Here is a 20,482-nt window from a genome sequence, read left to right as displayed (position 1 = left end):
GTGATAACCAGCATCTTGAATTGCACTCAGAAACCTGCTGAGAGCCAGGGCAACTTGTATTGCAATAGCCCAACTGGGGGTGGGGGTGGCTACTGTACAGCATGAGCGGCAGAGAGTAGAGCTTCCCAATCCAGGAATGGGCACATCTGGTGCACAAGTCAAATCCGTGCAAAGGCCCTGCTGGCCACAGCTGCCACCTGCACTATGAGCAGGAGGCATGAGTCCAGGAGGACCCCCAGATTGTGCTCTAACTCTGTTTGGAAGAGTGCAGCCCCATGAAGAGTTAAAGATGTAAAATCACCAGATCCAGGGGGCCAGGATCTGAGAGGTACTTGGTTTTGAGCTGCAGCCCATTCTCTCCCATTCTGATTCTCCGGGCACCGAGTAAAAAGCTTGACAACAAAGCTGCTAAACCTCAACAGATTGGGTTGCTGCCTGGCCTCTTAAAAAGCAAGATGGGTGGTGGTGAGCGAGATTTTTTAAAAATAACAACAACTATTGTAAACCTTATTAATCTGCAGCACCTAAAATTTTCTGGCCCTGTGCAAAAACAGACCAGAAGACAATCCCTGCTTGCTAGGCACAGGATGGTGTCTCAGAATGGAGGAGCCAGAACGGACAAGAATAACTTGCGATTTTCCCTGCTGAATGTTTTAAATAGCTTTAGCTTTGATTAAAAAATAATAATTTGGCAATATTGCACATTAGGACTCAACCACAGATCTTTCTTCCTGGATACTGATTTATGGCCATCGTGCCAGCTTCTATGGTTGATGGTGAATTTTTAGCCATCCATATGCTCCCTGAAGGAGCAGGAGGAGGAGGTGGGAGGCGGGGGGGGGGGGGAGGCAGTTGAAATAAAGTCCCTGTCTCTTTTTCCAGGCCCTCCAGAGTTCAGAGGCTATTCCCTGTCCTGGACAGCTAGCCCTTCCACATTATTTCCATTCTGCATGCTCAGTCTCACCTCTTATTGCAAGGAAACTGTGAATGTGCTTTTCATGGCAACTTGCTGGCTATAATCTCTCAGGGAATATGAATATATTTTCTCTATCCACCCCCCCCCCAACTATTGAGAACCAAGCTTGAGAAGGAACAAAGAAAAGCACAAAAATGATGTATGCTGAGGGACAAAAAAAAAAAAAAGCGGGGGGGATGGAGAGATACTACGGCATTCTAAGAAGAATCATCAAGAAGTCAAGCTAAAGATGTCAAAAAGGGTCAAACAAAGCAAAGTATTACAGCACAATACTTGCATATAAGCAACAAAAATTCAAATCTTCACACAGAGTTCTTTACTGATACAGACTTAGCCTTTGTTAGATAATTGTAATAGCGATGCAAACTTAACATTGCAACCAACAAAAGCAAACATCAAATTTCTCTTTTGTTGTTATACAACTATTTAGAACCACAATTGTCTAAATAATTAAGATCATACAAATTCCATATCTGTTGTAAAATGAAAAGGAAAGGGGGAAAAGGAGAAAACAATGCCTAGGAATTTATATCACAGGCAAAACACCCAGAAAACCTGAGCAGATTGCTCAAAAGTCACTTTTCCCTCTCAAAGAAAAGAAAAGCACAACAACCCCAAAACAGAAGAGACACGTGTCCAATTCACCTGCTGATAAACAGCACCCTGGGTAATCCATGGCTGCAAATCAAGTGTAAATTGGTGTGTCTCCTGGTTCAGGAGGCTAGCAAAGCCATGAGGAGGAGTTTAAGTAAATTAACCCCAAGTCACTCCAATTCAAGGGAAATATTTTTCAGGCCTCACTGACTTCTTATCTGCCCTGCCTCCCTTTAAGATGTAGCCCTTTCATTAACTGGCGACTCAAAATCAAATGATTTCCCCAAGCCTCTGTGGGTTTCCCCAACCCACAGAAAAAAACCATGGGCTCTGAGTTTAGAGAACAAGAGGCAGATAAGTTTCTATAAGGGCCTCTTGGTCTAGCCAGTCTTGCTTATCTAGGGACAGATGCTGGAGCGACCGTTCTTATAGGGAGAATTAGCCTAGCCGGTACCTTCGTGTGCTGAACTATCCAAGGTCCTGAAAAGTGTTTGTTCTGCCAAAACCCAATTCTTCCACTCTCTGCATCAGCCTTTCTCGACCTTTTGACCCTGGAGGAGCCCTTGAAATATTTTTCAGGCCTCAGGGGACCCCTGCACATTCAGGCTCAGATAGAGGCCAGAAGTTACAAAATTATTATATTCGTTTCATGTGTAAGGTAAAGGTAAAGGTAAAGGTTTCCCTTGGCATTAAGTCCAGTTGGGTCCGACTCTAGGGGGCGGTGCTCATCTCCGTTTCAAAGCCGAAGAGCCGGCGTTTGTCCGTAGACACTTCCGTGGTCATGTGGCCGGCATGACTACACGGAACGCCGTTACCTGCCCGCCGAAGCTGTAGGCCTGTCTATATTCATTAACCGTGTTCTTAAACTAAAAATAAGGAATAAAACTTACCTCTTTAATGTGAAGTTGCTCAAATCTGAAATAATTTTTAAAATAAATTGTGATCTCCCAGGGAACCCCTAGTGACCTCTGGCAGAACCCGAGGGTGCCAAGGCCCCTGGTGGAGAAACCCTCGTCTGCATCAATCCTTATCTAGGTACTTTGAGGGCCTCAGCAAGGCAGGATATGAAGTCATCTTTTATGTGTTATATGGTCATTATTTTAGCTTCTCCTACTGTATGAAGCATCTATACTTCTAGACTCTTTAATAGATTCCAAATACTGGGATTACAGCCACAAAGAATCTAGCCATCAGGTAGTAGTCATGTTGTGGGTATGAATATTAGACCAAAATATGATAAGGGGGAGGGGGGAAATATATAATGCCAGATAGCAAAAGGAGCAAGTGAAGAAGGTACAGGAGGAAGCAGAAGGGTGTAGGACAGCATCCACTTTGTATACAGATGTGCTCCTTTCAATCAGACAGAATTTCCTCATGCAGGCTATTGAAGTAGGCAGAGGTTTGCTTGTTTGTTTACTTATTTATTTACTTAATTAAAGAGGAAGTATATAGGTGGCTTAGACTGGGGGAACCTGAACTTTTCCTTCCTTTGTTTGAACCTTGTTTCTGTTGATGGTTAAGTTCTTGTAGATTGCTGGGAAGTCAGAAGTCACTAGTCTAATGAACGGTGAAAAACTGCTTGAGACACGATTACAGCATCACTGTGAGAAAATCAGGTAAAATGCAATAGACCAGATTCTCAACCAGGGAGTTTTATTTAACCTGAGATTCACTGGGATTGGGGCTTGGACTTAGAACCTGGTTTGGGGGCTGATGCTCAGTTATGCAATCTGTAAAATAATACTTACAAAAGAACCTCTTAGAATGTGCAGAAGTTGACTTATATTTGAAGCTTTTCATTCAGAAGGTAGAAAATGCCACAAGAAGGGGTACTGGCAAGGCATGGTGTGAAAGCTTGCTGAAGTGAGCCGGGTATGGAGTGGCCAATCTCTGGATAGTAAAGGTGGGGACCTAAGAGATGCCACTATGAATTCCTTTCAGGAAAAAAACACCGCAGGATATAAATGCAATAAGTGAAATAAATTTATTTATCATTTATTTATTATTCACATTTAGCCACTGCCCATCTCCCCCAAAAGAGGGACTCTGGACTCTAGAGCACATTTGAGAGTGTGTGATAATGTGTGATGGAGTTTGATGTAGCCATGAATAATCAATAGAACTCCGAGTAAGCAAGCCTGGATGTAATCTGAATGAAGGTGTGAAGATGGGAGGGGGAGTAAAGGTGTAGGCATAATTTTGAATGAAAAGATTAAGAAGTACACCAGGAAGATAATGAATTGGTATCACTGTGTTGTTATTCAAAAGTAAAACTGTCTAGGTTGGTGATAGTTGCATATTATGTTCCTGTGAGGGATGATAATAGAAGAACCAGTAGTAACCTATGGGGAAAATACCGCAACATTCTGAATAAATGTGATTTAGGATTTTTTTTTTAAAAAGCATGCTAGGTAACATTAATCAATAGATAAGAATGAGAAGAGAGTGTACAGAAAAAGAAACTGTGCCATTTGTAGATCCAAGAATGAATGAGCATTATGATCATTTGGTGAGTATCTGCTTAGAAAATAGTCTGTTTCCAATATATGGATTAAGCTTAAATGTGGTCATGTGTAAACATGGCAGAGGGATGGATATAACTCTGAAAGCATGATTGATTTGTTTATGATGATCCTTTGAAAGAATTAGTGAAGGATATGGAAGAAAGAAGGTGAAAGAAACCTTAGGAAGAGAAAGTATGAGTCTTGTATGAAAAAGTATTACAAGATAGATTAATTGCCCAAAGAATGAATGGAAATGGGGGGGAAAGAGCATGTAGAAGCTGCTTGGAACAGAGTAAAAAGAATTATATTACTGCGTGCCACAGTACGGTGTGGAGTTTTGATATGAGAAATATCAAAAAGGATACTTAGGTTAGAAAGGGCAATTTTACATCATTTTGACCCACTCTGGAGAAGAGCAGTGGGGCCTAGCAAGGTAATACATTATAGCTCATCCTTATCCATAAAATGTAGCAAATCTACCAGATGAGGAAAGGAAGGAAGGGTTCTTTTAACTTAAATGCTTATATGTTGATGCACAGATTCCAGATCTGAAACAATGGTGTTATTCTAGAACTTTTCCTGCTGAAGATACTAAGAGGTTTGAGTTTACAACAGAACATAAAAACAACAGAACCTAGTATTGAACTTGCCAAATAAATGCTGTGCAGTAATGATCTTCAACAAGACATACTCAAGAAAGTGATTAGCATTTTATACTGATGGGCTGCTGGTTGTATAGGTATGTAAGTTATATGTCTCTGGGTCTTTGTATTGGAACTGAAATAAAACTATACATATTAATGGCATCTGATGAACATTTCCCACAGAGTTCCTACTGGCAAAACGGATGGATGAATGTTTTCATACCAGCATCTCTTTAATATCTGCACTTTTGGGGTGAAATAGGGAGATGAGAAGAAAGATTTATGTGCAAAATACCTTCAAATCTCTCAAAACCTGCCCCAAATCATTCTGAATTTCAGTGCTTAGCCTACCATTCTTATTTCTTTCCTAATGTTGGGAGGAAAAAAAACAAAAACACACACATAAAACTTGTACAGCCCCAAACTCACCATTTTGACACCGAATTTCAGCAACACCACCATTTGGTTGCCCACTCCTTAGGTTGCCCACTCCTTGTCTTGTAAATTTTAGATACGTTCCTCATGGCCAGGGATGTAGTTTAATAAAAGAGTCAGTTGGACATGATCAATGGTTACATGGCTTTAGAATGGGATTAGGACAAATTCACATTCCGTCTATTTCTGATCTTCATGGTAAAACACTATGTTCAAAGGCAGTAGATCTTTCAGGACTAGACAGCAATGGAGTGTTGCTGTATTTATGCCTGGCTTATGACTTTGTCAGATGTATGAGGTTGATCTGATGCAACACAGCACCTCTCAAGGTCCTACCATGCTGTTGCACGTGGATGGCATGATAATTAATCATATTGTTATTGAAGGAAAAAACACAGCATCCCCTTATATTGTGTAAGATAACATTTCCAGTCCCACTTCTGTTTCAACCCCAGTTCACCAAAACTCTCACTGTCACTCATGCCCTCATGACCTCCTATTTGGACTATTGCAATGCACTCTACATGGGGTTGCCCTTGAAGAGCATTCGGAAGCTTCAGCTGGTACAGAATGCAGCTGCCTGGGTTGTAAATAGTGTCGGCTACTCAGCACTTGTAACACCACTGCTTTGGAGCTGCATTGGTTGCCGGTGTGCTTCCGGGTGCAATTTAAGGTGCTGGTTGTCACCTTTAAAGCCCTTCATGGTTTGGGACTGGGATACCTGAGGGACCATCTTTTCCCATTTGTGTCTACCTGTCCAATCTGGTCTGGCAGGATAAGCATGCTCCAGGTCCTGTCAGCCAAGGAATGTTGGCTGGCGGGGACCAGGAGACATGCCTTTTCTGCTGTGGCACCTGCCCTCTGGAACATCCTCCCTCCTGAGATTAGGATGGCCCTGACCCTTTTGGCTTTTTGGGAGATCTTGAAGACCTGGCTTTGTGCCCAGGCCTGGGGCCCAGAGTGTGTGAAGGGCCCTGTTTCATGGTTGTGCTAGCACCAATGGCTTTTAAGGTCTCTCAGCTGTACTTATATTTATATTTAATTTTTTGGTATTGTTTTTATTGTTTTTATTATTGTTAGCCACCCAGGGTCACTGGTTTGAGATGGGCAGCTATAGAAATTGAATGAATGAATGAATGAATGAATGAATGAATGAATGAATGAATGAATGAATAAATAAATAAATAAAAGCTTCTCGTGTTAAAATTGCTGGCAAAGTCATAATCTCAAGAGAACAAAATAGAGACCGGTGGAGCAGAGGAAAACAATATATCTCAGGGCATCCATTTTGCATAAGGAAAAACTGGAGCACATCACTGACCATTGGTGTCATCTGTAGCAGAAAAAACTAAGACAGTCTAAAAGAATGAGCACTACAGAAAAGGATAAAAGAAATCAAAGCAAGACTGTCATCTTGTCTTCCCCGCCTCTGCCCAGAACTTCTTGGAAAAGATTTCCTTCCTCTTCCCTTTGTTGTACCTGAGAATATATATAAGCATCTGTTCAAGGTAAGAATAGCTGGGATGACTCATAAAGCTGCCTGGTTGAATCATAAGTGTGCTCTCCCCCCATCCCAGGTAGGTTCAATATGCCCAAAGCCAGTTCTGTTCCTGCCTCCTCATTCAATCCAGACAGGAATTCCACAGCTAATCTGTTGCAAAATAGTGGTGGTGCTATCAGATTCAGGAATGAACATTGGCCTAAGAGTCTGGCGTAAGTAAACCAACCTACTGGAGACCTCTATAGTGTTCTCAATTCTTTATTGTTGATTTGACTGAGGGCTGAAAAAGATCAAGCCTACTTATAATTACCAAACAAGCTGGCTCTATTTATAGAATTATATAAAGTGAGAAAGGGGTACAGCCCATCAGCTAATTCAGGGAATGGACCACAGGCCTATTTTCTGTGACCCTGAGATCCCTTGGACATTATGACACTGAAATCTGGTGACAATCCACCAAATCCTGAAGGCGCATTAGATGGCAGATTTGCAAAAGAAATGCAAAAAAGGGGGGGGGGCAAAGAAAACCCATCCCCAAAATATGAAAAACCCCAGCCCCCCCTATTCACTACAATGTCATTACATTAAAACTGTATCCATTGCAGCCTCAGGTGCTAAAAAAGATTAAAAAGTGGGACTTCCAGTGACCTAGAAGCTGATCACCCAGGTCTAACCAAAAGCACAGTCCTGAAGGAAATAGAGGACTGAGTCCTGTATCACCTAAGGTAGGGATGAGGTTGCTATGGTCCTCCAGATATTAGAAAACAGCTCAACTTATCCCTGAAATTTGGACATGCTGGTCAGCATTTTGACCAGCATCAATAATCTGGGGGGACACAGATTCCCCACTCTTGAGAAACATTTGACAAATACTATTGTGGAGTGAGAAGCCTGCAGGTTATTGAGCAGCTCTTATTTATTCTATAACCCACTGTCTCTCCAAGGAGATGCCAAAGGAAGGAATTCAGGGAGAGAAGGAGTTAAAAGTTGCTTGGTCCCAGGCAGCCACCAGCTGGAGGTTGATGTTCTGCTGAGCTCCAGTTGGCCTGGCAGAGCTGCTGTGGGACTGCTCCTCCCATCTGGACACCGGGTTCTGCCCATCCATGGCCATTTTCGCTATGACTGCCAGAGAGAGTGGATCAGTAAAGTCTATTTCTTTCTATTTTTTGTCATTTGGATAAAAGAATATCAACCTTATGGAATGCTAGTCTTCTATGAGATCAATATTCCCATTGATACCCCAAAATAAAGCGACCTTTATGACAGCTCCCCTCCCCCACGGTGCACCAAGTTCTGGCTTTATTGTGGCACTTCTACTGAGACTAGAAATCTCTCTCTCTCTCTCTCTCTCTCACACACACACACACACACACACACACACACACAAGTTCTATCCGTAGGAAAATCATTATGTGATTTTCAACTCCCAGCTTGGCATCAAAGGGATGCTGAGTGCCCAGCACCATATAAACATGAGGTCATGGCAAAGGATTTGCAGAGCGGCACCAAGTAGCTCCACCAGCAAAACACCAACTTCAGGGGCTGTGGCAGAAATAAATATTGACAATACTGACCAGGAGATGTCAAACTGATTTGTGGGTGGCCTGCCCTTAGCAGCTTCCTCTTTACTCCTGATGAAGTAGTTCATGCTGAGATTGAGTTCTTGTCAAAGGTGAAGGAAGAGGGACTGGGCTGTGCTTCCTTTTTACACTGGAGCAAACTAACCTGAGCAAGGAGCCTCTGAACAACTGCCTTCCAAGAATTAATCACCAACCACTTGTCCTCCCTTCCTTGGGGCAGCACAGGAGGCCAGTCTTGTTGCTAGGCTTGGCAGTGTGCAAGGGCATGCAAGTAATTGCCAGTTGCATGAGAAAATGGGTAGTGGTGCCCCAGCTGCAATGATGTAGAGGATGGTGGTACCACATCATGTGAGAAGCCCAGGTGGAATCAGCATTGGCACGTGGATGGGGGTCTGGTAGGAGGCCATCAGGTTGGTGATGCGGGACTTGGGTGATGGCTGGAGGGGTGGATGAAAATATGGGGGTGGAGCAGCAAAAACCTGGGGCAGCTGGATGGGGTCTTCAGTGCAGCACTGTTGAAAAATATAGGCTATTTCTGCCAAGGGGGTATCAACATCTGAATCTTCTTGGAGCCTGAGAGATTGATATTCCTGTGTTGATAGATTGACAGATAGACAGACAGACAGCTGGACAATGATCCTGTGTTGTCAAAAAACCAAGCAAACCAAACAGAAAATGCTCCACTGACTGTCTTGAACAGTGTTTCTCAACCTTGGCCACTTTAAGATGTGTGGACTTCAACTCCCAGAATTGGCTGGGGACTTCTGGGAGTTGTCCACACATCTTAAAGTGGCCAAGGTTGAGAAACACTGTCTGGAGCATAAAAGGGATAGTGGATGAAGGGGTGGGAGATGCCTGCAGTTCCCCATCTCCACCATACCACATTCAGGATAAGAAGTGGGGGGCAATTCTCCAGCAGGCAGGTGATCCTGGGAGGGAGGGGAAAGGGCAGCAGGGAATCCACCAATCGCTGCCTGGAAATGACTTCCTGGCTATAACACTGCACAACACACAGGAAAGAGGCTGTGAGTGTGGGGGCAGAGCTTTCCATACCACCAAATTCTCCTCTTGATTTAAGGACAGGGGGATAGCATGATGGTCTAGCAAGGCTTACCCTATACTCCTCTTAAATGGTTATGAAAGTTTCTGCTAATATTTAAACCTGGCTAAAGAACAAAACACACTGTATGAATGTGGTAGAAACAAGGATGGTTTGCAAAAGTAGGAAAGTATGCACTGGATTGAACAAGATTTAAGTATATTTTCTGTTATCTTGTGCCCTTAAGTTCTCTGGCTGGCTACTTCTTACTCCTTTTCTGTGTTTTACAGAATGTTGTTTACCCTAAAAGAGGATAGCTGATGGATATTTGCTTGTTTTTGCTTTTTTTCATTAAGAAGCTCAAGATTATACAAATATATACATGTGCATACATAAACTTGGCTTCTTGAGGTTAAAAATAATCACTTCTTGCCCTAAGCTTATTTTGGCATCTGCTGTCTGGCAAACTTTTGAAATATTAGAAAATTATTGACATGTATTTTCCTGTTAAATAGCTTTCTTCTTAAATAAGTAGAAACAGGTAGTTCTCATTTAGTGACCGCAGGGCCTTGGCCATTAAGTGAAGTGATTGCTAAGTGAAAATCACAAGACCGCAACTGTGCTTACAAATTTACTTCAGCTTTCCTTAGGAGGCAAACAAAAGCCTTCAGTGTGAAACTGATTAGAGTCTTGTCAGTTTTAGGGAGTAGCCCAGCCCATAAGCACTTTTTAGGGACCTGCTGAGCTGCAGAGAAAAACAGCTCAGGAAGAAATTGCTTGTTTAGGCAATCTCTCTGCCCTGCGAGGGTTGGGGAGGGGAATAAAAATGGGTCAGGCATAGGACAATGTGTACTAACTGACTGTAATGATGAACACCTGACTGAGAGAGCGATAACACTGCAAAGATAATAAATACAGGCATGGGTTGCAAAGTTATTTTTTTCAGCACCATCATAATTGTAAACGGTCACTGTCTGAGGCAGTTGCTAAACAAGAACTACCTGTAATCTTACCTTTTAGTAACTAAACATTTCCATTTTTACATTTCAATGATCATTTTCCAATTAATCCAAAGACACTTCCACACAGTATTTTGAAAAGTTAGCAGCAGCAGCAGCAGCAGCTGTTGTTGTTAAAATTATTATTATTGGCAAGCTTTCATTAATTTAAAGGAAAGCTTTAAAACACAGGAGTGATGCTTGAGCTAACTTTGCAGCCTTCAGATGAGGCACACTGCAGCTCTCCAAACTTCATGCCAGTTGGTTATGCTGGCTGAGAGTGATGTTGGTTGTAGTCCAGCACCCTGAAAGGCAACAGGTTGAGAATGGAGGGGAAGGGAATACTGTGCAATCTCCACCACCCCCACCCCAAGACAACATGAGTTGAATACATGTTCTTTTTGCATGGAAAATGCATTGAATGTGCATCATGGAATCTTTGGGGAATGAAAATCTCCCTCTTTGGAGGGTAGAATGAGTTCAAGCACAGACTTTGGTTTTTATTTAGAGACACTGTGCTAGGCTCTCTTCCATCTGCAAAATAGATCAACTGATGCAAGCGGTGCCTGGTTAACGACCCGTCTTCCTTCCTCTTTTCTTTGTCCAGCTCTCTGCCTGGTGCTGGGCTGCATGATATTCCCAGATGGCTGGGACTCAGAGACCGTCAGGGACATGTGCGGGGAGAAGACAGGGAAGTATTCGCTGGGCGACTGCTCTGTGCGCTGGGCTTATATCTTAGCCATCATTGGCATCTTGAATGCCCTTATCCTCTCCTTCCTGGCCTTTGTCCTCGGCAACCGGCAGAATGACCTGCTTCACGAGGAGCTCAAAACAGAGAACAAAGGTGAGTGTGCCTGCTTTGCATACACAAACACACACAGACACACAAGGCAAAGCTTCCCCCTGTCCCTTCTGCATGTGGCTGAGGCTGTGAGGCAGCAATCCTCACCTCAAATATTGGAAAACAAAATATTTTAGGGGTAACTATAATAGGCTCCCTTCATATCTAAACTATAAAATACATGTCTGGATGTGGAGGGACTGAAATTATTTTCTATTGCCTGGAATTACAAGCATTTAACTCAGTACTAGGGAGCAATGGTAGAATCCTATATATTCAGCTTTTACTCTGGGAAAAGGATAAGGTTCTGGCAGGTACGAATAGAGGATGACATTGATCCTAGATCCCAGTCTGTCTCTCACTGCTCCCTTCATTTCTGAGGTTTTGATGGAATTCTTGTCCACCCATTCTTCAGTTTGCAAAAAAGGGGGAAAACAGCTATTGGGAGATTGCTGCAGTTTCCTTTATTATTGCATTTATGCCCCACCTTTCTGTTTGTTCCAGTGCTCAAGGTGGCTTACCGCAATAGCAAAAAACATGAAGCATAAAGCAAGACAGAATGAACACAATTATAATCAGAACTCAAGTAACAATCAGTCATAAAAATAGCTAAGAATTAAATTCATGGCAAAGGGGATGTGTTTTTGCGGCCTTCCTAAATACTGGGAGCCAAACCATTCTTCTGTGGGAAGAATCATAGCCTGGACATCACATAAGAGAAGGGTCTTCTGCAAAGGGTCAAGTTTCTGCCAGAAGGAGAATCTTCAGAAGAGCCCCCCTTTGCTGTTTTGAATAACTGGGCATCTTCATACGAGGAGAGGCAGTTCTGCAGATAATCAGGCCTGCAGCCATTTGGGGCTTTAAAGATTAATCCGATGTTTTGAACTGTGCCCAGCAGGCAATTGGTAGCCAGTGCAGATCCTTCAGTACAAGAATCCCTGTTCCTTGCACTGGTCAGCAGCCTGGCCATCACATTTTGCAACAGTTGCAATTGCTGGGCACTGCCCAAAGGTAGCCCCACATAAAACACATTGGAGTAGCCAAAGAGGTGTAACCAAATCATGGGTAGTGGTCATTACATCCAACCAACAAAGAAAGGATTGCAGGTGACACACTACCTATAAGTGTGCAAATATGCTTGTTACCACAGCTGTCGCTTGCAAATCCAGGGTCAACTGGGGGCCATGGAACACTCCCAAACTGGGAACTAGTTCTTTCTGGGGGAGTGCAACCCCATCCAGAACAATCTTCATCTCCACAACAGAGTACAGCTTTTTCTTTACTAATAGCAGTCTATCTTGTTTGGGTTTAATTTCAGTTTTTTCTCCCTCATCCAGCCTATTAAATTGATTATACAGCATTTGTTTCCTTGATGTTAGAAGGTTGGGATGGTTTCATACAGAAGTCAAACAGCAGAGGATACAAGGGAGAATGCAGTAGAACATTGTATGTCAACAACCTAGGTATTGAAAAAGGTCCCCCACCACCACCTTCTCAGCCTAACCCTGATAGACAGCCAGGAAGATACCATGGTCAATGGAATCAAAAGTTGCAGACAGGCCCAAAAGAACAAGCAGGGTACATTCACCGTTTCCGGTTTAGGTCCTCTACCAAAGCAATCAGAAGCCTCAATACTATATCTGAGATGAAACCCCAGTTGAAATGAGTCCAGAAAATCAGTTTTATCCAAATGTATCTGGAGCTGTAAGGCCACCTTCTTAATCATCTCACTCAAGAATGGGATATTTGAGATTGGCATACAATTATAAAGATCTTCCAGGAGAAACTTTTTCAAAAAATGTCTTTTAATTACTACCTTTAAACATGCAGGGACACACTCTCCACTCAAGAAGGCATTAATCATCCCCCTGGTCACATGATCACGATTTGGGCACTTGGCAACAGGTTCACATTTATGACCATTGTAGTGTCCTGTGGTCATGTAATTGCCATTTTCTACCTTCCTGGCTGGCTTCTGGCAAGCAAAATCAATGGGGAACCACATGATTCACTTAACAACAATGTGGTTCACTTAACGCCCATCACAAAAAAGGTTGTAAAATCAGGTCAGATGTCCGCTTTGCTTAGCAACCAAAATTCTGGTCCCAATTCTGGTTGTTAAGCGAGGACTACCTATAATGAAAACTGCTCATCGCAAGTCTGTGTTCTGACTCCCCTCTCCTGACATCTTCATGGAAGAAAGGCTGCGCAGAATGGAGAAATACTGTTGGAGGCAGAAAAGTAAGACCTCTTCAGTACACCCATGGTTGTGGACTAGGATTTGGTCTGATGCATCATGAGAGCTCCTTCCCTTGCACGCCGACCCTCTATTAGTCAGCTCCCTAGTGCTGACTGAGCTTTAGAGGACAGAGATAATGTCATCTCAACCAGGTCAGCAGTACTGCTTGCAGAAAAGAGGTACATTCCCCAAACACATTTAGCAAATGTTCTGGATTCATCAGGCATCTGGTCGGGACCATTTTATTTTGTCATCCACCCTGCAGAGGTTTATAGCAGCTGCCAGGGTAAAACTGACCAGAGAGTTATTTGTGCAGGAGTTACAGCAAGTAACTCTGCCATTTTCATATCCCTTGGCCAAACGGAATACCGAATCCACCACATGCCATGCTGCCTGTGTGGAACCAGATACCAACTGGGACAGGTCCATAGTCATTGCTGTGAACATGAAATCTTGAGCCATTCCTGAGTGGGCAAGCTCCACAGGGATGCCGAAATCCCCCAAGAGAAGAGTCTGCTGTATCCAGTGTTAATTCAGAGATTGTTGTGCATTGGGGTGGACAATGCCTTAAGTATCACAACCCTGTCCAGTCTATTGTGCAGACCTCCCCTGCCAAATGAATAACCAAGTTGTTTGGCACACCCAGCATCTTCTGCCCCCATCCCTGCTATCACAAAAGGCAAAGACTCACCTCTAAGATAAAATCACATTCCCTGTGCATCCTTTCTTTTCTAATGGTGCTCAAATGAAGTTGTGCCTCACTTGGGGGAGTAGATAAAAGTGTTGGATAATGAAGAGACAAGTCCAGATTCAAATGTCCATTGAGCCTTAAAGCTCATTGGGTGACGCTAGGTCAGTCCTATTTTTTCCCACCTCAGAGAGGAAAAGTAGACACTACCTGCCTTTACTTGTGCTTCTCCTGGTCCTGCCAAGACTTCGATGAAAGCCAGAGAGCCAAAGGTGCCTAACTGAAAATTTAATTAATCAGAATAAATCTCCTGGCCTCTGGGTATGGTCCATCTGTTTGTATTAAGGAAAGGCAGACTTGCCAGCAAGAACCAACTGCTGAAACAGCAAGAAGTGATGCTGGGGCGGAATAAAGAGCTAAGCAAATCCCCTTTCCATTCATATGTGGAAAGACATCCAGAGATTCTGTTTGCAGTCTGACCTCGTGCATTATACCAGCATTCATCATTATGCAATTGCCAAGCAGATACATTCCACTTTTTAGGTCATAATCATAATATGATTTAAGGGCAACAAGTCAACTCCTACTTGCCACTCCCAAAAACTGGCATTTAAGGACATCTGACCAAATTGCCAACATCCACTGGATAATGGAAAAAGCCAGGGAGTTTCAGAAAAACATCTATTTCTGTTTTATTGACTATTCTAAAGCCTTTGACTGTGTGGACCATAACAAATTGTGGCAAGTTCTTAGCGGTATGGGAATACCCAGTCATCTTGTCTGCCTCCTGAAGAATCTGTATAACGACCAAGTAGCAACAGTAAGAACAGACCACAGAACAATGGACTGGTTTAAGATTGGGAAAGGAGTACAGCAGGGCTGTATACTCTCACCCTACCTATTCAACTTGTATGCAGAACACATCATGCAACAAGCTGGGCTTGAGGAATCCAAGGCTGGAGTTAAAATCGCTGGAAGAAACATTAACAATCTCAGATATGCAGATGATACCACTTTGATGGCTGAAAGTGAAGAGGAACTGAGGAGCCTTGTGATGAAGGTGAAAGAAGAAAGTGCAAAAGCTGGCTTGCAGCTAAACCTCAAAAAAACCAAGATTATGGCAACCAGCTTGATTGATAACTGGCAAATAGAGGGAGAAAATGTAGAAGCAGTGAAAAACTTTGTATTCCTAGGTTCAAAGATTACTGCAGATGCTGACTGCAGTCAGGAAATCAGAAGACGCTTAATCCTTGGGAGAAGAGCAATGACAAATCTCGATAAAATAGTTAAGAGCAGAGACATCACACTGACAACAAAGGCCCGCATAGTTAAAGCAATGGTGTTCCCCGTAGTAACATATGGCTGTGAGAGCTGGACCATAAGGAAGGCTGAGCGAAGGAAGATCGATGCTTTGGAACTGTGGTGTTGGAGGAAAATTCTGAGAGTGCCTTGGACTGCAAGAAGATCAAACCAGTCCATCCTCCAGGAAATTAAGCCAGACTGCTCACTTGAGGGAATGATATTAAAGGCAAAACTGAAATACTTTGGCCACATAATGAGAAGACAGGACACCCTGGAGAAGATGCTGATGCTAGGGAGACTGGAGGGCAAAAGGGCCGACCAAGGGCAAGGTGAATGGATGATATTCTAGAGGTGACGGACGCGTCCCTGGGGGAGCTGGGGTTGTTGACGACCATCAGGAAGCTCTGGCGTGGGCTGGTCCATGAAGTCACGAAGAATTGGAAGCGACTGAACGAATAAATAACAAAGCCTTAAATATGGCCAACAAAAGAACTCCATGAACTTGTGAGCAACTGCTGTCCAGTCCTTAGCGCTCTCTGAACTTGGTTGTTTGCTTGCAGACATTTTGTTACCTGACTAGCTAACATCTTCAGTAATCGAAGGGAGTGAGGTTTGCAGCCACAAACCCCACTCCTTTCTAGCACTGAAGATGTTAGCTAGTCAGGTAACGAAATGTCTGCAAGCAAACAACCACGCTTAGAGAGCACCAAGGACTCCACAGTTCAACCCTGAGCTACAGAGATTCTCTTCTATTGGTAACTGTTGTCCAGTTGTCTTTTACAACCATCTGAATTTGTGCCCATCACCACCTCTGATAGTGGCAAATTCCATAGCTTACTGTGTCAAGAAGTACTTCCTTCTGTTCATCCTGAATCTGCCCACATGTAGCTCCAGTATGGCCCTGGATTCTTATATTTTATCAGAGGAAGAAAAACTTCTCTTTTAACCCAATGCATGCTTTTATATACTATATCACATTTGTCCCCAACCCACTTTTATTCTAAACTGAGAGGCTCCAAATACTGTCACATTTTCATGAGGAGACTATTCTTACTCTGTTCAAAGGTTAGGGATTGGGACCCAGATGGTACCTGATAGCCCATAAAAAGCAAGATGCTTGTAAGACAATACCCAAAGGATAAACTCATGGCCTAGCCATGCTGCTGATTTATTTTTTTTTTTAGAAACTTCCACAAATGCTACTTTTTCCCCAACTAAAATAGCATGATGCCAAGCTGGCCGGTTTTCAGCCATTGCCTGCTGCAGTTAGTTGGCAGCCCTGATTATTCCTATGTTTTGCAAAACTTCACTCCTGCAGATTAAATTGCTGTTAAATTCACACCTAAAACAACCCACTGAAGAGCTGACAACTCTGTCTAGTCCATCTGTATTAGATTTTAAGTAGCAATGGTGGAGAGAGCTTTATGGCCTCTTAACAAGAGAAAGCATCAATTTTAGGAGAACAGAAAGGCAAAGGGGTTAATGAAAGAATGGTGGATTGTTGCTGTGAAGAGAGAACACTTTGCTTCACTTTTTAAGGACTAGAGATAAAGGGACCCCTACTTGAATTCTAGATGAAAAGTGGTCCCCATCCAATGCCACCTTAAGAGAACACTAAACTAAATGAGACTCTGTGGTCTTAAAACACATTTGCAAAGAAGCACATCCCATTAAAAACTACAGCCCTTGCTTCTGAATAATTGCTGTTTAGGATTTGATTGAACATCACAGAATTCGCACAAAGCAACCAGCGCTGCCACCATTGGCTGTCCCTCAGGTTACAGGCAATATTCAATGCATACTTCTAGCCCTCTTACAATCATGACAATCCAAAGGTTCTGAGTAAGGAATATGGGCCCAAGACAACGGTAGGAAAACAATCCTACCCACCACAATCCTAACTTTCTTTTTTTATATTTTCAGCAGATTTTGTTGGCACTGCGGTAAGTTCTCTGTGTTGGTGTGGCCTCACTGAGGTCTAGTCTGTGCTACCTGTGTTAATAGGGGCCTAATCCAGTCCTGTCTTGTCCTTGTTCACTAGTATGTAATTGTGTTAGGAGGGTATTACGTTGCAGTTTGTCAAATCCTTCTTAGAAGAGGAGGATTAGGTTGCAGAGAGGAAATGTGCAGGCCCACATTGATGTTCTCAAGCTCTCTTGTCTAGCTCATTCCTCTTTCCGGGGAAACGTTTGTTACATATTTAGGAACATTCATTCCTGTTCAACCAACCCCGTCTCTATGAATACAAGAATGGGATCTTCATGGCTGCAATTCCCCAGTCCCAATGCTTCCTTCTGAGACAAATCCTGAAATTATGGTCAGCCTAATGTCTTCAGAATATGGGGGAGGCCATGTTTTGGTCATTGTTTCTTTCCCTGGCCATGATTACAGGAAGTCTCCTACACTACTAGCATCCTCACCAAAACAAGTCTGAATACTTCACTTATAGCATCCTCAAGATCCTTGAGTCTGTTTCTCTGCCCTCTTTGGCTAAGAATCTCTGACTCACAGAACATCTTGGCCATTTCACTGCTGCCCAGGCCATGTGTCAAATCTGCTCTGCCACAAACCCTCACTCTGCTCTTGGGAGGCCAATTTAAAACCTAGCCAAGAAAGAAACAAACTCACACTGGGTGCTAAAAGAGGATGGATATTTGCTAGCCAAACTGCTCCAATATTCTGTTACTATGTTTGAAAAAAAATGAGGATGATAGTATAGTCATTTTTAGCTTCCTTGAGGAGGACCCTTAGGGCTCTTTAGCAGCTTTCCATTCCCTGTGGTGTACCCATGGAAGAAACCCATGTTCTCCAGCCTTGCCCTCAAGATTTATAGGGCTCCAGCCAACCCAACCCACAATGTTCACAGATGCAGCAACGTGTCGCAAAAATTATACTGTATATTGTATGTACAACTATAAAGAATTAAGCTCTCCCTCTGATTGAGAACATGCATGGTCCTTTCCTGATATTTGCAGGATGCACTACTGTCAGGTAACTGGGTTAGCAGATGTAACCTTATCTTCCCCTCCATCCTGGTGCACAGAGAGTGAAAAACTAGCTCGCTGTTTGTTATTCAGTAGCATGCAACCAAAGTGCTAATGTGGAACTGGGATCTGTCCATGGTTTTGTATTAACTCAGGATAAAACAGTCTTTACTGTACTAGGAAATTGCAGTCTCCTGGAATGACAAAGGACCTAGGATGTCCAAGCATGGGAATGGCATCCCCCAGGGAAGGGGGTCAAGCTGTTTCACACTCAGAACTGCTCAATCCTGGGGCCTTTTAGATGTTGCATTTCTACACTCAACATCCCCATGAAGTTAGAGATGCCTCAAATCAAGCAGCTTCTTTGGTGAGCAGTTAACCACCCTCAATTATGTCTGTGTGAATTCACACTCCTCTGGCAGTCACTTTTGGGGGTCTGGAAGCTGTTTAAGTGCAGATCCTACATTGGTGGAAAATTTCTTTCCATCTGGGAGACTTCTAGCAGGTGGTATCCTTGTCTTATTCCCAAACATATCTGCCTCAAGATAAGAGGACAACAGGACTCCCTTGAGTTTAAACCAATGTTCCCCAGAACTGTAAGTTTTGGAACAGGTTGCAGAGTTGATCTGTGTGTAAGTTGACATATTGTGTGTGCATGTGCAAGGACTCTCCCCCCCCCTACTTTTGCATTAAACTAGGGGTGGGTAACATTTAGTTCAGTTTTTCTCAACCTTGGCAACTTTCAGATGTGTGAACTTCAACTCCCAGAATTCCCCAGCCAGCCATGCTGGCTGGGGAATTCTGGGAGTTGAAGTCCACACATCTGAAAGTTGCCAAGGTTGAGAAAAACTGCTTTAGTGGCTGGACAGTTCTTTTCAAAACAGCTGAGATTTTCAGCAGCAATGATTAGAGCAGGGTTTCTCGCTAGAGGTTCCCTGGGAGATCACAATTTAATTTAAAAAATTATTTCAAATTCGGGCAACTTCACATGAAAGAGGTAAGTTTCATTCTTTGAGTTTCAGAACACTGTTAATGCATCTATACAGGCCTACCCATGAAACAAATACAATAATTTTGTAACTTCCGGCCTATATTTGAGCCTGAATGTGCAGGGGTTCCCTGAGGCCTGAAAAATGTTTCAAGGGTTCCTCCAGGGTCAAAAGGTTAAGAAAAGCTGGATTAGAGGGAGCCTGAAAGCTGAAAAACTGGGGCCCTGGGGTCACATGCAGCCCTAGGACCCCAGATTGCTCAGCCTTGAACTAAAAATTGGCACTCAGGGGGCACCTATTTAAAACAATCAGCTGGCGGGGAAAGGATGGGATACATTAACCCCTCCCCTAGTCCATTAAGATGTTGATTTTCCTCCAGCTTTCTCATCCCACATGTTGTATGCAGCAAGTCATTTATTTCAGCTTTTATACAGAATAGCTACCAGCGAGGGCAAATGCACACGCACAGGCTCTGGGGCTACTTGCACAGAGACTCCCAATCCCCCCCCCCCTTTTATTTTCTTCTTCTTTCATTTGAGTGGGAGCTGTTCAGAGAGATTTTAATAAAGGACTCAGGAACAGAACATCCTGCTCTGAACGGGCTGGGAATGGGACATCACCCCGCAGTGAAGAATGGAGGAAGAGCCACACTTCCAAGGCCCCTGAGCCGAGAGGCAGTTTCCCCCTTCCGTATGACTGGGGCTTCAGTCTCCAAGGACATGCCTAGTCAATGAATCTGATTGTAGGCACAGAATAACATTATTAATTTCAGTTTCATTAAAAAGAAGAGAGTGAACTCACGCGTAGCATGGCTTCTGGAATTCTTACCAATTCCTTTGCCAGCAGTGGCCATGGGGGGAGTCTGTATTTTCTTTGGTGTAATGAAGTAATATGTTGCGTGTGTGTTTGTGTGTGTGTGTGTGTGTGTGAGAGAGAGAGAGAGAGAGAGAGATGGGGGGGAGAGAAATTCATCCCAATTGTCAAATCAGGGAATGGGTATACCTGCTGTGTGTGGGTGCACGGGTCTATCTGTGATGGTCTTATCAGGACCGATGCTTATGGGCTGCTTCTGTGTTTCTGTTCTCCCCTGATGTTGCAGCCGTGCATGTCTGAGAAGCACCTGGAGAAGCAGGCAGTGGCTGCGTACGCTCTGCTCTGGGTCATGTGA

At 43.4% G+C, this 20,482-nt stretch overlaps 1 protein-coding gene across 1 annotated transcript in view; it reads left to right on the top strand.

Annotated features, from left to right (window-relative positions):
* The window catches only part of LHFPL4 (LHFPL tetraspan subfamily member 4), a 57,851-nt gene extending 37,369 nt beyond the window's left edge, over nt 1-20,482 (top strand). Inside the window, exons 2-4 of the mRNA XM_063292823.1 lie at nt 10,879-11,115; nt 17,265-17,284; nt 20,414-20,482. Coding sequence (XP_063148893.1) covers nt 10,879-11,115; nt 17,265-17,284; nt 20,414-20,482 — 326 coding nt within the window. The remainder of the gene's footprint in view (nt 1-10,878; nt 11,116-17,264; nt 17,285-20,413) is intronic.

The sequence above is a fragment of the Candoia aspera genome, chromosome 2, assembly GCF_035149785.1.
Source record: "Candoia aspera isolate rCanAsp1 chromosome 2, rCanAsp1.hap2, whole genome shotgun sequence".
In the NCBI taxonomy this organism is placed as follows: Eukaryota; Metazoa; Chordata; class Lepidosauria; order Squamata; family Boidae; genus Candoia; species Candoia aspera.
The sequence above is the reverse complement of the archived record's forward strand: the minus strand, read 5'-3'. Positions and strand labels throughout refer to the sequence as shown.